This window comes from Podarcis tiliguerta, assembly GCF_965153285.1.
Source record: "Podarcis tiliguerta genome assembly, chromosome: 2".
NCBI classification, from domain to species: domain Eukaryota; kingdom Metazoa; phylum Chordata; class Lepidosauria; order Squamata; family Lacertidae; genus Podarcis; species Podarcis tiliguerta.
Window position 1 is genome coordinate 41,720,486 of NC_139535.1, and position 24,189 is coordinate 41,744,674.

General features: G+C 38.7%; 1 protein-coding gene across 50 annotated transcripts in view; it reads right to left on the reverse strand.

The window, feature by feature from the left end:
- Positions 1 to 1,411: 1,411 nt before the first annotated feature.
- The window catches only part of SLMAP (sarcolemma associated protein), an 84,973-nt gene continuing 62,195 nt past the window's right edge, over positions 1,412 to 24,189 (reverse strand). For 11 of the 50 annotated variants that reach the window (XM_083419345.1, XM_083419375.1, XM_083419374.1 and 8 more), the window contains 9 exons: positions 22,378 to 22,458; positions 22,122 to 22,181; positions 19,870 to 19,995; positions 19,199 to 19,273; positions 17,235 to 17,555; positions 15,840 to 15,957; positions 12,955 to 13,126; positions 8,237 to 8,371; positions 1,412 to 3,314 (listed from right to left, as the gene is read on the reverse strand). In XM_083419345.1, coding sequence (XP_083275471.1) covers positions 3,225 to 3,314; positions 8,237 to 8,371; positions 12,955 to 13,126; positions 15,840 to 15,957; positions 17,235 to 17,555; positions 19,199 to 19,273; positions 19,870 to 19,995; positions 22,122 to 22,181; positions 22,378 to 22,458 — 1,178 coding nt within the window. In that variant the 3' untranslated portion in view covers positions 1,412 to 3,224. Of the gene's footprint in view, positions 3,315 to 4,419; positions 4,510 to 8,236; positions 8,372 to 12,954; positions 13,127 to 15,839; positions 15,958 to 17,234; positions 17,556 to 19,198; positions 19,274 to 19,869; positions 19,996 to 22,121; positions 22,182 to 22,377; positions 22,459 to 24,189 lie in introns of all 50 variants that reach the window. The other 39 variants (XM_083419352.1, XM_083419332.1, XM_083419342.1 and 36 more) reach the window with 5 other exon arrangements.

A 24,189-nucleotide genomic window follows, 5' to 3' on the forward strand; every position in this document is an offset into this window, starting at 1 on the left:
CACCCAAGGCTCCCATTTTGTGCAGGTGTCTGATCGTCTCAACATTTGTGGATGTGTTCTATATCACAAATGAGATTGCTCTGTGGCTAAGAAAAACAACAGGGCTATTTCAATACCGCAGTTTTGATCAAAGGTGTTCAGATGGCTCGGTGTTTTGTTCTGTTTTGTTTTAATTAAGCTGAATACAATTTGAGATGCCATTAATACAAAACAGATCTTGCTACAGAGCTGGTTGGAGCCGTATTATCTCAGGGAATGATAAACACACAAACTTAATCCAGGGACAGTCTTGAATGAGAAACAAGATGAGCAAGAATGATACTGTGGTCCTACTTATTCACAAGGTTCCCTCTTACATATATGCTGATGAATCAAGCCTTTGAACATAAGCACCAGTATTTTGGCCGAATTGTAAAAGAAATCCTGAATAAATAGAAGCTTTCAATTTTGGGGGGCAGTCCTTTGTATCATTGTAGGTCACACCAATTTATCTGTAGTAAACTGGGCAGTGCAACAGAAACTCAATCCCAGGTTATTCAAAAACACTGTGGTCCAACAGAATACCATCCAAAGAGCAACTGCAGTTCAGGACAGTTTCAGTGTCTACACACTTTTTTAAAAGTTTCTGGAAATTCTTGCTTTTTTCAGTGTACATTTGCAAAGAGAATTGCAAGAACAGCCTGTCAAACTCTATTTTCAGAAACACCCAAAAGGTGTATATAAGTTCCATATAGTCTTTTATTGAGATGGTGTATTCCAACTTCCATACTTGTCCAGAAGACTGCTTAACAATCTGGGTGAAGTTCTGTGTGCTTAAGAGTGCAAATACAACTGCAGAAACTGGATGAACAAGGTGTTATGCCTATCACAGCTTTGCCTCAATATTAGCTCATACAAGCATATCTACAGATAGGTGTGATGTGGTGAAATACACATTGTAATAGCGTCAGGGAATGGGCTAAGTTGTACAAGACATGGCAGACTGGAGATGGTAGAAGACTCGAGACAGGGCTGCCATGTTTGGCAGCACCGTCTTTGTAACCATATAAAGTTGCCTGTTGCTTAGGGCTACAGAAGGACAAGGACAGTGGATAACTCGAGATGTCTGGTATCTTCCTTTACATCAGCAGCAAATACGGTAACTATAATGTCAACAAAACACTGTTGTGATGCTGATGCAACCTCATGGCTTTGTGATATGCCAGTAATCTGTATGTATACCCCACCAGAAGCATTTATTGTCAATCTTAGAAACAGGCATTAAGCTAATGCAGCAAAGGATAATGCATTTTTCATATTCACGGCTACCAGATATAATGTGATCATTGCTCATAAAAGGATTTCATCATTCTCTAGTGCACAACAAACTTATCAAAATTCTATGGATGTCAAATGAGATTCAACACAAACATTTATAGGGAGAGTAAAGTTATTTTATTAAATCATGCACATCATGTGTGTTAGTGCAAATAGTTCAATCTGTACTCCAGAAATTCTATTGTTTTTTTTAATATCTTTACAAAATAGATTTAAAACAATTATTTACTTTTAAAAATGTAATTCTGAAGTTAAGCATTTTCAGAATAATATTTGCAATAACCTATATACAAGAGGTACTGAGTACCACTGGCATGTGTGTGTGCGTGTGGGTGGGTGTTTGGGTGGGTGTTACAGTTTCCTGCAAATGAAAAGAATGAAATGAACAAAAACAACATTTTCTAAGAGTCTGTGGACTAACATTCCCTTAATTCTAAATGATCCTCCCATTAACAAATCCCAAATAGTTTAAGACAGAACCTTTAAAGTAAAGTGACCCTCAACACCTCAAAGGCAAATTATTAACTAAAAACTCTATTTAAATATTTAACTAGATCTGCTGATTGCCATTAAATCCTTTGAACCAACTAATTTTTTTGCTGAGAAAAGTCTTCCTATGAATCAGCTGAAACATTTCACTGTGCCATTATTTTTATATTAATACAGACCTTAATTGACAGAGCTGTTGAGCAGTGCAAGCTAGCACTTTATTCAGGTTTTAATTACATACCCCTATTCGCAAGTCAATGCTTACTGGAAACATTAATATTAAGGCCATATAAAGTGTGACATAAAGCTGCTAATCATTGATAGCACATTCTTTCATCTTAAGTTGTTGCATAGAGGACCAATTAGATTATTCTACCTTCCAGAAGGCTTGCCCATTTCAGATTTTGTCTTCTTCCTTCCCCTAACAATAGAAGCACTTGAGCACTTCACATAATAATGAAATTATGCCAATGAAAACACAGTTTAAAGAGACAAATATTACTTCCCCAGCTTGGTTTTGATAATAAGTGACTGGAAAAATCATTTCTATAATGTGATATGTGCGAAAATATGTTGCGCTTTATAGTGTCTATATACATGAGATTTAATAAATTACATTCAAACTAAAAATTGGATCACTGCACTATGTCCATCAGAAAAATCAAGATTTTGCTCCCAGAAAAACCTTAGTTCACTCAGGCACACACATGCACACACCTGCACACAAAAACATTCTAGACCGATGATGTCCGTTCAGTTTCTTCTAGAGCTCTTTAAGGCTGACAATGAATTATACCAGTTCCCAAGTCATCAATAAAATAGGACCTTTACTGAAGAAAAATACTTGTTTCTGTCAGAAGACTTGGAAAAAATAAAATTGTTCCCAATAGCTCAGTGACTCACAGCAAGTAAAAAATAATAATGGTATGTTCATGTACAAATAAAGTCAAACTGAAAGGCACTGAGCACACTGCATCTGCTTCCAAGTATTAAAGGATATTTGGCATGGGTGTCCAAATTGGGGAGGGGGTGGGGCGAGAAATGCATTGCTTTCAATCTGGCAATCAGATTCTTAAGTAAAATATCCACACACCTAACCATCATAAATAATTTGGTACCAAGAAGCCTACTTTAGGCCACCATAACAGTATTTAGAACTCCAACATACTATCTTAAGAATTACATGAAGTTGTGAGCAACAATATTGCTCACGACAGAATGAAGTCATAATTTTATTCCCTCTTTATAGACAGATACATTTTGTACAGTTTAAAGCAATGACCCTACTGCTGCTCTGAAGCCAAACTCTGCGGTACTAAGAGGTAAAAAAAAGGAACGTGATGAATCTGTCTTTCCCCCAGTATGTGAATGATGCCAGCTTCTAAAGGGAGGACGGTGTATGGATTCAACAACAGTTCTCATGGAGAAGCTCTGGTTAGGCCTGGGTACAGCACCATGGCTGTCACAGCTACCAAAGCTGCCATCACAGGCATCCAAGGCCATTGTCTCTGTGTAGGGAGAAAAAAAAAAGGAAAATAATCAATATCTCATTTGTTTCAGTGGACACTAATTAGTTAACCCCTTCAAGTTCCTGGAAGTCCCTAGAAGGTTTTCCCATCTGTTCGTGGTTTTGATTTTTTTTTTTGACTGGGCATCAAGGGGTTAAACAAAGTTCATCTAAGTGAAGGAATTTCAATGGATGTTAAGTCTCCAAGAAGTGACATCATTAGCTTTAGCAGATGCATAACTTCATCCCTTAACTGAATGCTTCCTATTGAACCTTTCTGAATTTTTTAATCTGATAACTGCATTTGATGCTTGTTCCAAGATAAATGCATGCCATGCCAAATTATGAGCTGTTAGACCTCCTCCAGAACATTGTACAAAGCATCAGCAGAAGTTCATCAGTTAACAATTAACAACACATTAAACTTATCTTGCCTAGGTTTAAAGCAGTTCTGAAATGTAGCAGTGTTAATCTTAACGTGTATATTCTTCATCCCACCTTAAATTATGACCATTCTGAAGAATATAATTCCACACGGAGGGTGGTAAGTCTTACAGAATGCATTTGGGAAAGTAGTATCCATCACTGCAAGAACTGGAAATGCAAAACCACCACCTGTTGCCCACACCTCGTCCATTCATTCCCCACCCACCCAGCATCTTCTTCACCACAACAGTGAGAAAAGTGAAAGGCATTCAAATCCAGAGAGAAATTTCTGAATTAGTGGAGGGTAAAAAGGAAATAAGGGACCAGATTCAAATATGCAAACTCCTCATTTGTTTAGTGTCATTAAGCAGTTAGGTTTTCTTCCAGGCCCTAACTCTGTGGCATTTTACAAAAGACAAATGTGTGTTAGAAGAAGCACAGTCAGAAACAAGTAGGTTACAACAGGACACTGTTAGCACTAGCACAAGGAAAACAAGACAGATGTTAAATGATTAGTTTGTTTGTTTTTTGGTTTGCCAATATCACACACAATGACTTATTAAATGAAGGATTTGCATCAGGTAAACCAATACCTGTTTTTCACCATGCACTATCTTACAAAAATGGCACAAACAGGTGAGAGGGACGAACATACATGGACTGAATAGTGCTTGTAGTACCTTTCTCTACCACAATGGGTTGTAACACCAAAACAGGAAAGCCAGGATTAGGCCGATGAATACGGCTGGGACGGGTGGTAATATGGAAGGCTAAAGGGAAGGGAAGGGATATTAAAATCATTTTTCTGCTATAAAATAATCAAATAGGTAAAGATGATTTAGATAGGGGGAGAGCTCAAAGATCAAGTTTTGTTTCAACTGAAACACTAAAGACATCTAACAAGAAGACACAGCTAGTCTGGTATACAATGTTAGTACACCACTGTACAAAGTAAACATGGATATTGAACAACAAAGCATTTTTTCTCTTAAGGAAGCTCTTTTTAATCTACAGAATGTAATATTTTAGGGCAAAATAAACCTTAAACTCTTACTACATTTCAGGAGGGTTCCCTAGAAGACAGAGTGCAATTCTGCTTTATGTAATTCTAGATTTTCAAATCATATTCAACAGAATATTCAGGAGCTTCAAATACCAATCAGGATTTTAATCCATCTGGATACACAGCCATTTAAAATTACCTTGTTCAAAAAACAAAATCCATCTTTCCCTTTTCCATCTGCATCAGACTTGCATTTTTAACAGAATGCAAACTCTGTAGAAAAAATTATTTTATGTTGGACGCTTCGTAAAAAGCTCTTCCTATCCTGGTATCGCCTACATACAGGGGGAAAATGTATACTGGAGGCAAGTGCTTTCACTTGTGAAGAACCCATAAATCTTTTTGGGGTTTTCTCCACATATAAGTTCTTCACAAATGAGGATGCCTTCTTGTATGATCAGGGCTTTGATGAGACCCTTCTGTGGACCAAACCTCAGGTCACGCGGATCACATTTCAGTAGGCGAAAGAGCAACTTTCATTGCTGTGTGCCCCGATATATCACAAGTACATTCACATTAGCTTCCTCTACTATGGTCACTGGGTCCCAAACCCCTCAAGCACTTGCTCACCTGAAGCAGATTCCAAAACAAGAAATAACTACTCAATGTGACTTGGGGCTAGAGTAATGAGTTTTAGCAGTCAAATCCCCCAAACACTCTGCTGTTTATGATACGGCAACTTCATCATGAGCTCTGACACACCTAGGCCTGAGGTAAATGAGGAAAATGCATGATGAGCACAGTGGGGTGTCTCTCAGTTACTAAAATGGGAAGCTCCTGTGCAGATGGTGTTCAGAATCACAGGCAGTGCAAGAAGTGATTCAATATGCACTGCAACCTATCTCTTGTCAGCAGAGATTGAATGTTATAGGGTCCATAGGATGCAAAAATAGGGAACACCTGGCTATCTCTCCATATATGGTCCATCCAAATCTTATGAAAAAGACAAGGTGGAAACCCTGCTGTTCAGCCCCATGCCTAAGGACAGTGTGGTAGGAAGGTTTTCCATATGACAGAATTTTTATATTAAGGGACTGTTGGAAGCACAGCATTTTCTTATGGTTTATTTTATGGAAACTATTATTTCCCCTATCGTGATCAACATAAAACAAGCTTATTTATAGAAGTTCAAATTTCCTCCAGGGTAAGATAGTCCTCGATCCTAAAAAAGGTTTCTTACTTCAGCCTTAGAGAGCACATCCAGGCCCAATTCAAAGTGCTGGGTTTGTTGTTGTTTTTTTGCTTTTAATTATTTTATTGATATAATATGAAGCCAATACATCAAACTCGCTTGCTTGCCAAGAAAAAAAAGAAAAGAAGTAGTGAGGGAAATAAAAAAGAAAAGAAAGATGGCCTATGAAGCGGAAAGGGGGCAGCACAGCAAAAACAAAAACAAGTGCTGGTTTTGACCTATGAAGCCTTAAACAACTCAGGACCGCAATACCTCAAGGACCACCTCCCCCCATATGAACCAGCCCAGGCCCTGTGATCATTATCTGAGGCCCTTCTTTGTGTGCCTCCTCCGTGAGAGGTCCAGAGGGTGGAAACATAAGAATGAGCCTTTTCTGTGGTGGCTTCCGTTTGTGGAATGCTCTCCCCAAGGAGGCTCACCTGGTGCCTTCACTACGTACCTTTAGGCACGAGACAAAATGTTCCTCTATAATCAGGCCTTTGGCTGATAAAACAAATGATACCCTTTTAAATGTGTCTGAGGGAGGATGATTATTGGTTTTTGTTGTTGTTATAATATGTATTTTGTTTTCCTTCTCTCATTCTTTCTTTTTTTCTTTCTTTCTGTTTCTTTTTGCTGTGAATCGCCCTGTGATCTTAGGATGAAGGATAGTTTATACATTTAATAAATAATAAAACATCTCAAGGGGAAACTAACAGGAGAACACCTTTGTCAACCTGCAAGGTTGAAAAATAACAGTAAATCCATTTGGGTATGAGGTTCTCCAGTAAAGTAAAAGAATGTCAACTCCTCACTCACCCCGTATCTGAATCACCAACCACCTGCATACATAACTCTTCTCAGTCCCTATGCCTAATAATTTAGTGATTAGGGAATAGGGCAGTCAGTACTGTTTTATTATTATTTCAAAGCCTTTGTATATTGCCAAGTTGGATAGATATTTTTCTACTCAAAAAGGGTGAGCAAGAGCTGCCATCAGAATGTTCTGGAATCTCCCAGCAACAGAACATTATTTGGAATGTTCACACCCACTCAATCTTCTTATTTGACTGAATCAGGCAAAACATGTTTATTACTGAAAGTAAAATTCATGTTGATTCTGTGGTGAAAATCCATGAGTAAGAGACTAACTCTACTCAGATTCTGCATTCCAACATATCAGCACAATATTTTTCATATTTATTCCTCTACACATGAAAACATTTTAAAACAAAAGTGGAAGATAGCAGATGAAGTTTCTTTTAGTTGTTGATACACTTATTGTATTCTATTGGTCTTTAATGTATTCTCAGGTGCCTTTATAGAACTTGTAAAAATATAAATATTTAAGTTGATTTGAGAATGCATTTTACTAGAAAGACAATAAGCACTGCTACCAAGAAATATTAATCAAACTGCAGATTAACAGGCCATCCAAGTTCTTTCCCTATAGTTCTACTAGATATACTCAGGCCCATAGCAAGCGACAACAACGAGGTTGATTCTGTAACTGTTGCAGTGGGAAAACTTCACATATCACTGATCTGTTATAGCAGATTGGGTTATAATAATCAAGATCCTTTAGATTGGGTTATATTAGGATAATTTTATTTAAAAATCATTCTAGTTGCTGTAGAGAATACTATGTAGATCTAAGCTCTGCTCCCCTCAAAATCAACAGAAGTCTGAATGACACTCCTTTATTCGCACGAGAAGCAGAAACTGCCATTCAAGAAGGCATTCGCTGAAGTATGGCTGGCGGATGGAAAATGCTGTTCTCTCAGTCTCTGCTTCATTTTGTGTTAGATATTGTGCCCTGATTAACAAAGGTTTTCTGAAGCAAGATGCTTGAATAATTATGGGTAATGGAATATCTCCACTGGCCAAATTGCTAGTTTTGCAAGGGCTGAATATTTCAAAGGAGGAAATGAATAGAAATTCTGGCAAAGGCTCTTCAGATCCAGGCTCAGAAAAGAATTTGGGACTCAATAAGGCCTCAGAATTATTCTCCCCTTCACATTCAAATCTGAATGGGGAAAGTAATTCCAGGTCAGTTTTCCCCTATGGAATGTAGCACCCCACCCCCAATATTAGAGTTGCTCCATTAGATTGTATTGGGCCGGAGAAGTTTATGGGCCACTGATTTCATGAAATTCCTGCAACTTCGCAAAATGCTTTTTCCAAACCTTCATCAGGCATGGCTAGTAATCTCGCGGTGGAAATAAAATAACAAAAACCTGGCACACGTGTTATACAGACTTACATGATTTCCTTTTTCTTGTAGCAGCTTCAGGTTGTCTTTACACTGTTTGAGTTCATCTGTGATTGATTGCTTTTCCTGCTCAGTGATTTCAAACTTCGACTTCAGCTCTGAGAGTATGGTCTGTGTCTTTTCATACTAAAGGCAAAGAAAACACATATACTACAGACCCATTTAAACTAGATTTAAGAGGTTAAAGTAGCTTTGGGAGATGTGTCTATCCTTTTCAATAAAATATTGCATGGATATTAATATGTATGTTTTGGGCAGGGCAGCAATTTAGTTTTTGCTATACTGGAATCAAGTTCAGGAAAAAGTAAACTGCTCCGTGTTCATTCCCCTGCACTAAGATTGACTGATTGATTGCATTTATAGTCACCCTTTTCTTCCAAGGAGCTCAAGGTGGCTGTCATGGTTTTCTCCTTTCCTCATTTAATTCCCTCAATAACCCACCCTCCCCCGTAATTTTAGAATAAGGTTTATCTTGTTATCACTGGTGTTTAGTTGTTGTTTGCTAAAAAGTGAGAGGAAAATGTCAAAGTACAATACAAATCCTTCATGTCAGAACTAGACCCGGCATTTCCTGCTCCTCTCCCAGCAGTGGGGGAATGCAATCATGTCATGTAATCTGTTTTATGTGTGGGAGACAGGAGATGGAAGAGGAGAAGAGGGTTTGGCAGCTACAGGTTTGCTGCAATACTGAATCCTGTTGATTCCTTTAATAAAACTGCATGGTGCCTGTATTACAGTTTTGCTCCTTTCCACTAGATACTTACAACTCTCTATATAAACCTTTGTTTCATATTTAATTTTGTACTTCACAAGTTATTCCATGCTAGAAAATATTCATTTATCTAGATTAAAGCTTTTTATACAATGATTCTCACATTGCTTGAAATTAATAACAGCACCTGCTCAAGATGTGAGACACTATTCAAATTCCCTAAAGATAAAATCTAGCTGTTCATGATGCTTTTCTGCTGAAAATTCTAGACCATAACATATGTCATTTGCTTTAAATGTATTTCCTTTTGGGATGTGGCTTTAGAAATGGTGCAACGATTTTTTTATTCTAGATCAAAAGCTGCATGTCTTTCCATTTTATTAGACATCCTTCCAGAAATGTCATCCAAATTCTTTCCAGCAGAGAAAACCTCATGCCTAATTTGATAAAAATACAGCCACTCCCAACATTTTTGACTCAAAGAAAAAACTGAAGACAACCAGTGAGACAATTAATACCATTTTCCCAGCTGATGCTTTTCAGCTCACCTGAAAAAGTTTATAACTTATTCCAGATAAATTCCCACCATTGTATTACAAAAGATATTGTCAGAATGGTGAACCGGTGGCCCACGGGCCAGTTTTGATCTGTGAGGCTATCCTCTCCAAACTACTCCCACCTGCCTATCAGCTGATGTCACTGGTGATGTCAGCCAACAGGCAAGAGGAAAGAATTTAACCCTGCATTGGCTGCACAACCCGCTCCCAACTGGAAACAGGACTGCACAGCCAAGGCAGCAAGATTTGATCAGCTGATGGTAAAGCCCTTTGCAAAAGCATTCTTTGAAGCAGCTCAGTGTTTTCCCTTCAAGCAAACAGGCATGCAGGTGCCAGCAGGGAAGAGGAGCTTCTTCTCTCCGCTCCCCCTTAAAGGAAGCATATGGGGATGCCTCAAAGAGAGTTTCACAAAGGGCTTTAAAAGACCCCCAACTTCCATTTGAGACTCTAGATGTTTTGAAGGCACTGCAGCTTCCCAGTTGGAAGTTGGGCACTTGGAAACCCCATGCAAAGGATTTTGAGAGGTGGGCAGAGGTGCCCATCTGCCAATCATGTGATGTGATATAATGGCATTATGTAATTGACAGGGCCCACCCACAAGTCAAATTTGGTCCACAGATTTGGCCCATGGAGCCAATAAGGTTGCCCAGCCCTGCTTTACTGATGTGCCACCAACCCTAAGTCTACAACCAACTACAAAAAACAAGCTGGGATGAGTTAGACTATTTCTGTCTCAGGAACAGAAAAAGAAGGATGGGAGTGTGGGTCAGTAAGTACACGAACCTCACACAGTATCACACAGTACCTCAACATTCAGTCCTTGGATAAACACACCTTTTTTCCATGCAGATGGGCAGCTGACCAGCACAGGCTCTGCTTTGGGATTTGTGGCTTGTGGGAATGGAATGCACTGAATGGCCACAAAGTAAGTAACAATGCACGTCCTTTCCCCAGTCCCCAAACTTTTTAAATGTTTTTATCGGGAGTTTTATAAACTGCCTTGTGTTGTAAATTTAAGTATGGCACAAAATCAATTCCACCATCTGCAAAACTTTAATCAGACTGAAAGCCTGTTAGGTGTTTACTATTTGTTTTCAACACTTTTTCAAAAATAAGAGAAAGTTTGCACATCAGCAAATTCAGTACAACTGTCTACCTTTAAGGACCATAAGCATAGTAAGAGAAGATCAGACAGGAACAGTGTCATGGAAGGAGGGCCATGGGCAGGAGATAAGTTTTCCATGCATGGAAACAGAATGCCACACTTAAAAAAAAAAAAGCTTAGGGCTGTTCCCAACTAAGTCCTACTCAGAGTAGACATGTTAAAATTAATGAACTTAAATTAGTCTTATCCATCAACTTCACTGGGTTTACCCTGAGTAGGCCTAATAGGCCTAGGTTTGTTAATTGTTGCGGGTCTACTCACAAAGTCGTTTTCTTTATAAAGTACTACACAATTTGGAATCAAGCTTCTCCATCAAAATGTAATCCAAGAGACCAAAACCTCCTACCAGGAAAGGCATTTCTCTTTCCAGTGGCCAAAAACAGATTTGCCCAGAGCAGTATAGAATCCCATTTTAAATAAACCTTATGGAAAGCATGTGAAATCCACCAATGTTCATTGTAGTGCTAAGGCCCCAAATTATGGATCATATTATATATTATAGCACACCAACCCAGGTTTTAAAAAGTAGACAAACAGAGTGTTCTGAATTCCCTGTAGAAACAAAAGTTTTCTCTGCAAAAGCATAAATAGTGTCCACTACAACTAAGTAACACCACTGTATTAGTGAATTTTGAAAGCCAAAATGTTGGCAAAATATACAGTCCTATTAGTCCCAACTACAAAATAAATATGAAAATGGCATTCAGATGGCAACTGAAATGATAACAAGGGAAGGGATCAAAAAGTGCAATGGAAATGGTCAACCAATGCTTTCCTAGTAATGTTAATGAAGAAACAAAACAGCTACTGAAGGTTCATCACCTCCATTGTCTGTGCATGAGGCACTTTCTGGAAGGCTTTTAATACTTACTTTACGCGCTTTCTAGCAAGCTCAAATGCTACCAAAAAACCCCACTAACCTTAATAGACGTGCATTCCTAGTTGTTAAGGGAAATGATTGCCTTGACTACAAAACCAATTTGAACGCTTTAATCTTTACAGAAAGCTGAATTTCTATCACAAAGTTCAAAGCCTCCCTCAGGATCTAACGTGCCTAAGCTCTTCAGTGCAGAGAATAAAGGAATAATATGAATTTGTTCCTACTTTCCTCCACTCACTCTCTACAAAAGTTGGAAACGGAAGGAGGCTCAGTACCCAGGTTTGTTTTGAATGTGGCACAGTTATCGTGAAGTGAACTGTGTGCCATTTTTATTATGGATTTTGCCACATAGGGCATCAACCACTACCAGGCAATTCTCAAATCTTTAACCTGATGCTGTAAATGTAAAACATCATCATTGTGGACACTTCTCATATGAAACTGAAAAGGCAAAAATCATCTCATGAAGTAACTGTAGGAACTGAACTCAATGAGCACTTTACAGCTTTAGCCCTAATTAGGTTCACAGGTGCATCTTCATATTTGCCCTAACAGAAGGAGAAAGTCAAGGGCTTTACGTCGGTCCAGTTTGTAGAGTTGTAAGCAACTCTAGGAGCCTTTTGCTGCCGAAGGGCAGGATTGATTAGATAGATAAAGACAAGTGAATAAGCATTAACAAACCTTTTTTTTAAAAGAAAATAAAATAATTGGAGTACATTTCAACAAGCAGAAGAGCATGCTTAACTCAGACAGTTTTGAGAGACAATGCACACAGAACTATTTCACATCAACTCAGCTGGGTTATCTATTCCCCATCCACACCCACTAATGGCAACTCCCGCCCCATTGTTTTTCAAATCTCTTCAGTTCCAAAATCTGTCTGTCTCCCAAAGGCCTTGTTCATACCTGCATGAGCTTCAGGGCTTGCATGCTCCCCACTTCCCCCTTCTCCCCTGGAACAGCCACAAGGAGGAGAATGGAGGCTTTTGCTTCCATTTCCAGCTCACCACAGTTAGCGTTACGTCTGCGTTGTGGTTAGTGTTAACTATGGTTTAGGGAAACCCAGCTTAAAACCATGGTGTATACCTTGGCTTGTATACCCAGACCAGTTCACACTAACCACAATTCTTAATTTGGGCGAAATGAGTTACTATGAATAATCAAAATGGATGCAAAAGCTTTCTGTCCCTTCCTTGCAGTAGGAACAGAGGAGAAGGAACCCAGAGCTAAGCTGTAGCTTTGTGTTACATCCAAATGCAGCTAAGGGGAGAATGCTGTTGAGGGGGCAGGAGAGAACGACAGTCAGGGTCCCCACAGGGTGGATGGAATCCAGAACAATTGTTTTCAGACATACAAAGCAGTGATAAAGACGAACTTGAATTTCTTGATATCTACCTCATTTTGAGCATCCTTGGCTTGATTCTCTGCTTCATTAAGAAGGGTTTTTAGACTAGCTGCATCTCGCTGATGTTGCTCTTTCAAAGACCCCATTTTATTTTCAAGCTCCTTTCGAGTCAGCTCAAGAACACTCAGGTCACTGTTAAGCGCTAAACTCTGCTGTTGAGAGCTGTGAAAGAAAAGAAGGGCAAACCCCAGAGGAAAACTACATGTTTAGAAACAAATACTTTTAATCAACATGTCATCTATTTCCCCTCCTCAGAATCAAGCACTTTATAACATGTGCAGCACTATGCACCCACAGTATCCCTATAACTGAACACAGTACTGGTGCTCTGGCATACTGCATACAAAGTTCCATAACAAATGCACAATGAAGTTTCAAGCTTCAAGTTTCAAGAAGGAAAAATAAATGTTTTTTAATTGACACAACACCAAAATAAAAATATAGAGAATGGAATGCTTTGGACATTATGCTAAACCATAGTTTAGTGTTATGAGAATGAATTGTAGTGAGCCTCAGATTCATGCACTCCCCGCTCCTCTAGTGCTACCATATGGAAGAATCCGGAAGGTTCTGCTCCTGTTTTAGATTAGACACATTTTAATGCCCTTCTGAATCTGGACAAACTGATTAATATTAAGTATGGTTAGTTGAATCAAATCAACTTTAAACCACAATTCATGAAGCTGAGTTGTTTCAATTAGCTACAGCGAAGATTAATGACACTTTACGGTTTAGATTACATATTAATTTGTGAGTAATCTAAAATGGAAGTGGAAGCTTTTGGTTTCTTCCTTGTGGCTTCACTGAAGGAAAAGAAGAGTGTAAGAATCCAAGGCTTGTTCACATCATGCTAAGCGATGGTTTAGGGTTTATGTGCAAAGCAGCCCAATGTTTAAATAAAATTAAACCAGCTGAGAACAGAAACCAGAGCTGGCATTCACCTGCCTATTTAACTAAAACCTTTCTTTACCATCATCTTCCTTATATATTACCCACATTTGGAAGGTGTCCCAGCAACATGTAAATTATTATAACTTCCTCTAATAGCAAACACAGGTGGTGAGTGCCAACAGGAATGTTGCCAACAAAGGGTGGCTGGAAAAAGGAAGGAAGCAGCAACATGCTTGGGACAACCACAGTTTACATAACTACAAGACCCCTTCCTTCCAAAATATAGCCTAATGCGAAGATGAGCAAAAACTGTCCAGAAGTCATGGAAAGCTTATCATCAAGTTCAAAAAGAAAAACAGGGAAGTGGAATGTCCTGGTTTAAATGGATGGAACAGAGTACAGTGGTACCTCTGGTTATGAACTTAATTCATTCTGGAGGTCCGTTCTTAACCTGAAACCGTTCTTAACCTGAGGTACCACTTTAGCTAATGGGGATTCCCGCTGCCGCATGATTTCTGTTCACATCCTGAGGTAAAGTTCTTAACCCGAGGTACTACTTCCGGGTTAGCGGAGTCTGTAACCCAAAGTGTTTGTAACCAGAGGTACCACTGTACTCTTGTTTGAAGGTGAAGCTACATTGCAGTATTTTGTTGCAGGGCCTACTATTTCTAAATTGTAATGCTAGATAATGAAAACATACCACAACATAGGGAATCCTTCCAATGTTAAAAAAGAGAGAGTATTAAGTCATGGTAAAGAATATGAGGTCTCTGCAACACAAGTGAAGCAACCAAGAAAAACTACTTTAGGCCGTGTAAAGGGCTTCTTGTATGCCCAGTAGGACTTTTGATGTCTTGCTTGCAATGGAAGACCACCCCGCTTCTGATTCAGTGCAGCAGCTGGAGACTGCAAAGCATGGAATTAGTCTGGCAATTCTCTAAAATGTAGCCAAGGCTACATATGCTATGACCTTTAAGTCATGTAGCGGGGAGGGGTGGGGGGAATCATACGGAAAATATTTATACAAAGTGACCTTCACGTTATTTGCAAACTGGCATTCAAATGCATTCCATTTTATCTGTTAAGATGTATTTTAGTCAGCATTTTCCAAAATCAAAACACATCTTTGAATCCTGCTACTAATGAGTATTTTAAACTTAAAAGTTTTAAATGAAAATTAAAACATATTAGCTTCCACTCAACTTCTATCCTTCAACATTCCCTCCTGTCTCGTTATGTTATTATCTTACCTAATAATTTCCAGAACCTCCAAAAAGGGAGAGAAGAAAAATAAATCCCAACAACAACCCTGACCGCAAGGGTAGTTAAGAAATTCTTGATTAAAGTCTCATGGAATGTATAGCATTCAGAAAATTCCAGAAATCACTGCGTCCACTGAAAGCTTTTTATTATTTCACAGCCTGTCCTAATGGTTCTTCATTTTCAATGCTCAGTTCACTGACTGGTGAGGACTTTTGATAGTGAAAGGACCAATCTCTTAGCTATCAGTGCATAGGCAAACTCGGCCCTCCAGATGTTTTGGGACTACAATTCCCATCATCCCTGACCACTGGTCCTGTAAGCTAGGGATGATGGGAATTGTAGTTACAAAACTTCTGGAGGGCCGAGTTTGCCCATGCCTGCTTTAAATTATTTGAAGTTTGGGGGTGGTGTTTGGAGAGAAAGGTCTTGACACCAATAGTACACTTTTCTATTTCTTTTCAGATTAGGGCAAATCACTGGGAAATCCTAAGCAAAAATTGTCTAGTGCTTCAGATGTACTAAATGACTCTGGACCAAATCTGCTAAAAGAAACAGGACAGGGTATTGCGAATACTGCCACTTTTAGGAGGGAGTCTTATTTTCATTTAAAATACATTTTCAAAATTAGTGCCCAATTTTAAGGAACTATCACCATATGGTAAGACTGGGATTCCCCCATCCAACATCTATGGACTTCGCCATAAGATTCAGCAGCACTTACTTATGGAGCTCCTTCTCCTGTCGCTGAAGTTCACATGCAAGCAAAGAGTTCTCCTTCTTTAATGAAAGGCATTCGGTTTCAAGAACAGTCCACTCCTTTCTCAACTTTTCAAGTTCACCTACAAGCAAGTAATGCTATGTTACCCATTAAAGTGGACTGAAAATTGGGATCTTCAAAGGTGTTCGAGTAACAGCTGCAATTATTCTAAAATATCTTTGACATAATAATTATATGCCCAGTTTGTGGTAAAAATTGAAGCCAGTCTTCATAGTTACACATTTAATTCCTTTAAACCTGACCCACCCAAATTAGCACTACTATATGCTAAACTAATTTTCCACTGAAAGCCATTCACACAGTTTCAGGAACTACCGATAGAGAGGTCACGGTGCTAAATAATTACCAAATGCCACAATAAACAGGAACCTAGAAACTGCCTTATACTGAATTCAACTAGCTCAGAAATTTGTCTACACTGAGTGGCAGCAGCTCTCCATGGTTTCAGAAATGGTGGAATCATAATCACACCAATTTACTATAAAATATAATGATTTAACTTCAAAGGACATGGAAAGATAAGACTTTACAACAATGCAGGTACACATGCTAGCAGAAATCTTAAGGACTTTATCAATGATATTATAGATAGAAACAGCTGGTTGTGTATAATATTGTAGTCATGGAAACAGATCATTCTGAGTTGAGAGATAGCATTTGTTTGATCGAGGCAAACAATTAGAAGCTTGAATACATTTTGAAAAACACTCATCAGTGCAATTAGCACAGAATGAATGAAATAATTATGGAGAGGCCAGTTGGACGTGGTTATGTTAAAAAAAATATCTCACAGTAAGTAATTAGCACAAAACAATAGACCATTTTGTTGGTGCAGCTTTATACGCATGCAACATTAACACTGTAGCACAATGTCATAACACAGTTAGGTGCTATATATTGTATAACCTGGTTCTCTGGTGCCTTGTTTTCAAATATTACATTATAAAGTTTCAGCAGTATTTCATCAGTTTTGATTTCTTGCAATGGTTCAACCCAACCAACAGCAGTTGGGAGTCAAGATATTTCAAGGATGATATTTCAAGGATGATATACTACGATACAAACCTGTTGCTGTAGCTTGCCAAACCTTTAATATGTTTTTAGGGATTCCAGATAAAGTGTCTGCATAGAAATAGCTGTACAGACGGATCACACGGGTCACTGCTGAACCAAAGCCTACTAGAGACTAATTTCTGTTACAGTCACATATCTTCATCTTGCTGCATCAGTGGACTGCAGAAGCCCCTAAACTTATATGTGCCATTTAAAGCGCAAAGGATAAAGGACTATAGACATATTCTTCCTAGATCAAACTAAGAGGTCCATCTAATGCCATACCTTGCAACCGGGCGGCCTCCTCTTTCTGCTGATCCTCACACTGCTGACATCGTAGTTGAAAACTGGCTTGCAGACTGACGATTTCTTTCTCGTATTCTGAAGCCTCTTTGCGCCACCGCTCAAGCTCAGCCCTTACTTTCTGAAGCTCTTCTTGTAAAGCAGCAACATCTGTTTCCCTTTCAGACGCAGCCTTCTCGGCCACTTGTTGCAGTAACAGCATCTCACTCTGAGCACTAAGCAACTCATTTCGAGTACTGGAGATCTCACTCTCCTTTTTCTCACGAAGACATTCAATATCTTCCTGCAGCTGATGCAGCTGAGCTGTAAACATTTACAAGAAATCAGATTTTCTTAAGGAGGTTGGGTAGGCAAATTCATGTCAGCCATTTGGAGCTCTATAAATGGAAGCTGACTGAACTTTAGCACTTTACTTTTAAAAAGTTAAGAAAACAAAAGAAAGATGGGTGTAAGAACCCGGCTACAAACAGACTGGCTATGCTTACGTGTAACACTAAACCATGGTTTAGTGCTACATGCACAAACAAGAATGAGCCTGAGCAAAGCATCAGGCTCATGTGCTACCACCTTCCTCTCCTCCACATGCATGGCCGGGGAAAGTATTTGGGCATAATTTTTGATCCACTTTCCATTGGTTTGTTGTGTCATATGAATCAGAGACAATGTTTTTAATTCAGCATTTCTGGCTTGTATGCAACAACAAGCCAAGTTTTGACAAAAGGTAACTGAACTCTGTTCAGTTAAAAGTGAAAAATCCTCCCAGATGAGAAAGACAAGCATGTGAGTCTGAGATTTTGCTCAGGTTCCTTTCCGCTCATGCGCACAGTGATAAAATGTGGGCATAGGGCGGTATATAAATTCAATACATAAACTAGTTTAGTGTTATATGCAAACCAGGCCAATGATTTAATTCCAACACTTCTATCATCTCATGAAACCATTCCTAGATTAGATTCTGTTTTATGTTTTAAGCATTTAGACAAATTGGAAACCAAGGACAATTAATCTTTTGGTACACAATGCAGAATTGGGCAAGGTGTCAGACAGATCTCATCCTGCCTGGTTCATCAATTTGTCCTAGCATTGCTCTAATTCTGGAATGTCTGCATCTTAAGCTCTATCTTCTTGACCATACAGCTAAAGATGTACAGTGGTACCTCTAGTTACGAACTTAATCGGAGGTCCATTCTTAACCTGAAACTGTCTTTAACTAGAGGTGTGATTTTGCTAATGGGGCTTCTTGCTGCCACTGTGCCGCCGGCACACAATTTCCATTCTCATCCTGGGGCAAAGTTCTCAACTCGAGGTAAGTCTTCCAGGTTAGAGGAGTTTGTAACCTGAAGCATTTGCAACCTGAGGCGTTTGTAACTTGAGGTACCACTGTACTGCTGGACAGTCTGCTTGAAATTCTGAGGAAGGGACTGGGTAGCCAAAGCCTGCTGGCAACAGAATGATGGAAGGAGAGGCTATAATGTCCTCACACCTCCACTCTCAGAAAGGAATTGGTGCTGTTAACCTACACCAACCCATGCTCCTTAAAAGTGCTATTTTTAAAAAACCAAAACAGTAGTTCCTTGTATGTTCCAGCAGCGGCTGATCTCATCTCCTGCAACTAATCAAAAGTGACTGCTGGAGTATATTTAAAAAATGCTGTTTAAATCTGGGGTGGGTGGAGATATGTATTCATAATCTCAACAGAATTTAGTTTCACTTTCCCTGAATGTTGGTTTGTCATGTTGTCTGTACTAGCGACAAATGCACTTTGGTTTAAAGCAGAGGTGGAGAATCCCCGAAACTTATCAGTTTCAGGCGAGAACCACAAGTTTGAATGTAATCCTTAACTGGAGTTCTTTAAAAGTGAAACAAAACTCTGGTAATGTCCTTGCTATATTCAAATGCATCATCTGCATCTTTTCTACTAAATCTTTTGCATAAGGGTGTTATACCTTGGAGAACTTGGATTTGCTTGGTGGATTCTTCAGCTTGCAATCGATAAGCTTTTCTCTCTTCTTCTAACATTGCTGTAAGTATAATGACAGGATCTGAAGTTTTGCTCTATTATACTTACCATTTGGAAAACATTAGAAATTAGTTTTTAGTAGCTCATTAAAATAATGTCAGAGTCCATGTAAGTAAATCAAAATATTTAAATAATCATGTTACACTGCTAGCTGTTAATACATTTTATTAAAGCTTTTTTTTAAAAAAATGCTTCCCTTCAAAGCATCCATGATATTACCATGTTATGGAACAAAATGAAATGGACAATAAAAAAGGCTTGTTTATTTCCATTGCTTAAATTAAACAGTCAAATTTATAGTTCAATCCTATACATGTTTACTCAGAAGTAGGCTCCATTGAGTTCAGTGGGACTTACTCCCAGGTATAGGAGTGTAGCTTCAAGCAACTCCATGGGACTTACTTCTGAGCAGATGTGTGTATGATTGTGCAGTTATTTTTTACCCTTCCATGATATGGAGAGTATAAAAATTCCCTATGCACGTATCTTAATAACAATTGTCAGACTAAACAGATTTAACTATCTGTTTGGTTGCTAAAGTACTTGGGCATATGATTTCCTGGGTACTCTGCAGACTTAAAGGAATCTTCATCTCACCTTGCAGTTCAAAGCATTTTTGTTTACTTGTTTTAGCTAGCTCTTGGGCTTCAACCAGTTCCTTGCGCAGCTGCTGAATTTCTTGTTTAGTCTCAGTTTCAGATTGTGCACCCTGCAATTCATCTGCTAAAAGAACATTTTTCTTTAAAGTATCAGTTCTAGCAAATTACCATTACCCTGCGAAGACAGGATCTTAAAAGAGTCATGCAAAATTAGTCAGCTACTCATTGCATTAGAGAAAGGTTAGGCGATAAATTAAAACATTGTTAGGAAGTCAAATATCAATACACTCTAGCCCTGCATGCAAGAATAAAGTTTAAATCCGCATGAATAATGTAGGCAGGCAATTCAAGTCACAACATATTCTGTTGCGGCAACATTTCAAATATGAGCAACTCTTCATAAATACACTCAAAGCGGTTTGGCATTTCACTGCTGATGCTAACTTTATTCTTTCATTATTAATTTTTTTCTAGAAGAATGGCGTATTCAGCACACCAAATACCTACTAGAAGACAAGGCAAGGTTTAGTAAGGCCGAGGGAATATTCTTGGCTTCCCCTTCTATACTCTATACCCTTCTATAGGCAGAAAGCAGTGGAATCGCTCACTCCTAGGCATACCAGATCTTTTAGTTGTGAGAGAGGGGTGTAGTCAAGTCGGGAAACATCTTGGCCCAAACTGCACCCATCGTTCATGCATTTCCAGAATGTCCTGGTACCTGCAGTAAATAATTCTGACCTAGCCAAAAGCTTTTACAATCTGAGGTGTACACTTCTCTCCTTGTTATTGCTGCTTGCCAGCACCAAGGCTTCTATTACTCTGTAGTTTGAATAAGCCAGTCTTTACACACAAAATGCGTCAAACTTTGATAAGGAGAAAGTTGGGGGTGAGAAATTTTCTTTTCAATCATGGCTGAATAGCATAATTTAAAACCACAACAGAGTAGACTAAAACAGATGAAAACTCATAGAAACTTTCTATGAGGCTTGTCTAAATAAGGATGTTTTCAGCAGGTGCTGAAAAGAATACAGTGAAGGTGCCTGCCTGATTATCAATGGATTATCATCGATAATCTGGTCCCAAGTTGTTAAGGGCTTTATAGACAACATTCAATGCCACAATGGGCCAGTGGGTCTGGCTCTTAACCAAAAGGTTGGTGGTTCGAGCCCACCCAGGGACAGCTGTGGGCAGGATTCCTGCATTACAGGGGGTTGGACTAGATGACCCTCGGGGTCCCTTCTTACAATTCTACAATTCTATGACTAATAGTAACACCAGTAGCAGATCGGCAACCAGTGCAGACCTCTGAGCATTGCCACTTGATTAGCCACACATTATAAAAAAGTAAACAAGTAGAGTGTTTTAGGGTGCTCTTTCCTGATAGACAGAGGTATGAATTCACCTGACGCTTTCAAATTTCTGAATCCTAAAACTGAGCAGCTATTAATGTGGTTTCTTCAGTACATGTGTGGATGACAAGGAGGAGCACTTGCGAGCTGAGGCAGAGCTTGCTCTTTTGTCACTGTATTTTAATGAGTAGGTGTTCAGAAACGGTACAAAAAGGTAAACCTGATTTAAATGTTAAATTATTTAAACTGATATTTTCCCCTTGCTGATACAAAATTGCCTTGAATTAAAGTCATCCATACATCATGATACACAGGAAACAAAAAGAAAGTTTTCTGTTTCTGATTTCTGTGTTTTCATTTTATGTCGGGTTTATACATAAATCACTAACAGTCACTTGGGTGTTTATTTTAAATGAATCAAGTCTTGCAGTTCATTATTTCATTTGGTGCCCCAAAGAACATCTTGTTTTGTTGACAAAAGATATGAGAAAATGAAAAATTCAGAAGCATGCCTCCCAAGTAGAAATGACTTCATACCATTAACTAAAATCTGCAGATTTTTACAGAGACGCTAAAAGGAATCTAGTTAATCTCAGCAACTGTAGGAGAAAATGTGCTCATCTACAAACCAAGAATATATAAATTCTAAACTATGCATTACGGCTACAATCCTATGCACAGCTACACTGGAGTAAGCCACACTGAACTTAGTGGGGCTTACTTCTGGAAAGCATGCACAGGATTCAAAGTTGCGCGTTGAACATACATCAGTGGAGGCATCAGCAAGAGCAATAAAAAATATTGACTATAAACAAAATTGTTACCCAATACTAAAATATTTGCAGATTACACAAAAAATCCTGACAAATACCATCTGAAACATGAAGAAGACAGTATTTACCTTTTAAGAGGGCAACTTTAGCAATGGGTTCATTTAGTTCATGGTCCTCCATCTGAGCATCTAAATGAGAAAGTAAGTTATTTTAGCATTCTGATAAACAAATTACTTGAATAGCTAGGTCATTCAACATTGCAGCAACACAGAAAAACTCATCTGAACAAAATGAAGTATGTAAACAGTTTTATCTAAACTTTAAGAAATCCTCTTCTGAGTACTCATTGACATAAAAGTACACAAACTTATGCTCAAAAAGTACCTGTAGTGTCGTCACTGCTTTTCTCCTTGCTTGGGCTAAGAGTATCTGATAGTTCAGCTTCTTTAGCTTTTGCTTGATTTTCTGTAAAATAAAATTAAAATTTGCTTACATTAAAGTATACACATATCTCAAAAAAACATTTTAACACCAATTCAAGCTGTATTTTTGCCTGATAAAAGCCCAGAGGTGAAAACAAACAAAAATCACAGTCGTTGAAAACCAATGTTTTCTTATGCCTTTGCACTCCTGTTCCCAACTGGATTAAATATCCCCATGTCACATATTTAATACTAAACAATCCAACACAGGATGCAGTTGCCTCATGCGTAGTTCAGCCTTTTGTTTGAAAGTTGTTCTCTGGCCAGCTGGAACCCAGTGTAAAGTTAGTTGCTTTGTTCACTAATTCTGGGATCAAATCAGGAGAGAGAGACTCAGAAAACCATTTCCAGAACAATACAGATATTGTGACACGGTAGAAAGAAAAGAGCTATTAGGAATGAACGCTGCTTTGTAGCAAGTTACAGTGGGTAAGGAAAAACATTTGCACAATAAGATGCTTCATAAAGAGCAGTAGAATGACTTTTTAAAAAGCTCCACTATGTAACAATTTCAAAACAACATTATGTTTCTACATCCAAGAAGTCTTGGTGAACCTTGAAATTTCTGTCCTTTTCACACATTTATATATCTAGTGTAGCTTCAAAAGTTGCCTGAAGCCCCTAGGACTGACCAAAAGCTGGGGCCAGTACGGAAAAGGTGGGGTGCTCAGTTGTGAAAAATGTCCATTTTCTATACTGCCATTGGATTACTTATTGATTCTTCTGGATATTTCAGCTGTTTTGGATATAACTGATCACAGTATCCTTCTAGATCTACTTGCCATGATGGGGACATTGTGCTCAGCACCCATCTGACTTGGAAGTGCTGCAATTTGGTGCCATGGTACTTGTGCGATGGTGTTTCACAAAGCTCTATTTTGTTCCCATGTTGTTCAAGAGCTACATTAAATTGCTGGGAGAGGTTGTGCAAAGTTCTGCAATTAATTTAGGCATGGCACACAGCTCTTTCATCTTTTTTATCAGATCCAGGTGCAGCTGTGGACAACAGATGCCTGGAGCCAAGTAATGGGCTGGATGAAAGCTAACAAACTGAAACGCAATCCAAACAACACCGTGGTACAGTTGGTACTGGCCTATCAGGGAAGAGATATCAAACTGGTTTTGAAAGGGGTATTCTCCTACATACAATCCTATCTATAACCTTGTACACTTTTGATCTCCAGCCTTGTTGCTGGATGCCAGGTGTCATACCATGCAACATCTTTCACTAGTTTCAGATGAGGCATTAGCTATATCTCCTTTCTTGGTGCAGATGGCCTGACCACAATTATATATCTAGTATATCTAGTAACATCCAGTCTAGATAATTAATGTTATGCATGGGATCCCCTTTGCAGAACATTTAAATACTACAACTGGTGTTAGAATGTAACAGCTAGATTATTAAATTAGGTTAATCCCAGATAATGAACTATGCCAGTGCACTTGGTACAGAGTCTTTACTATCTTCTAGCACCAGACAATGTCTGCCCTGCTCTCTCCTATCTTTAATCCTTTTAAGAGTAAAAAATGGCACTTTACTGGCTTGCAGCATATTAAATTGTTTTGGTGGCTTCCTTTACTGTTTTGGTGCAATTTTTCTGATTTAAAATTTGTTTTTATTTTTTAATGTTAATTTTGGTATTCCAAGTCACCTTGAGAGATAATAAGGTGGAATTATAAACAAATATAGCAACCATCAGCCTTACTACAG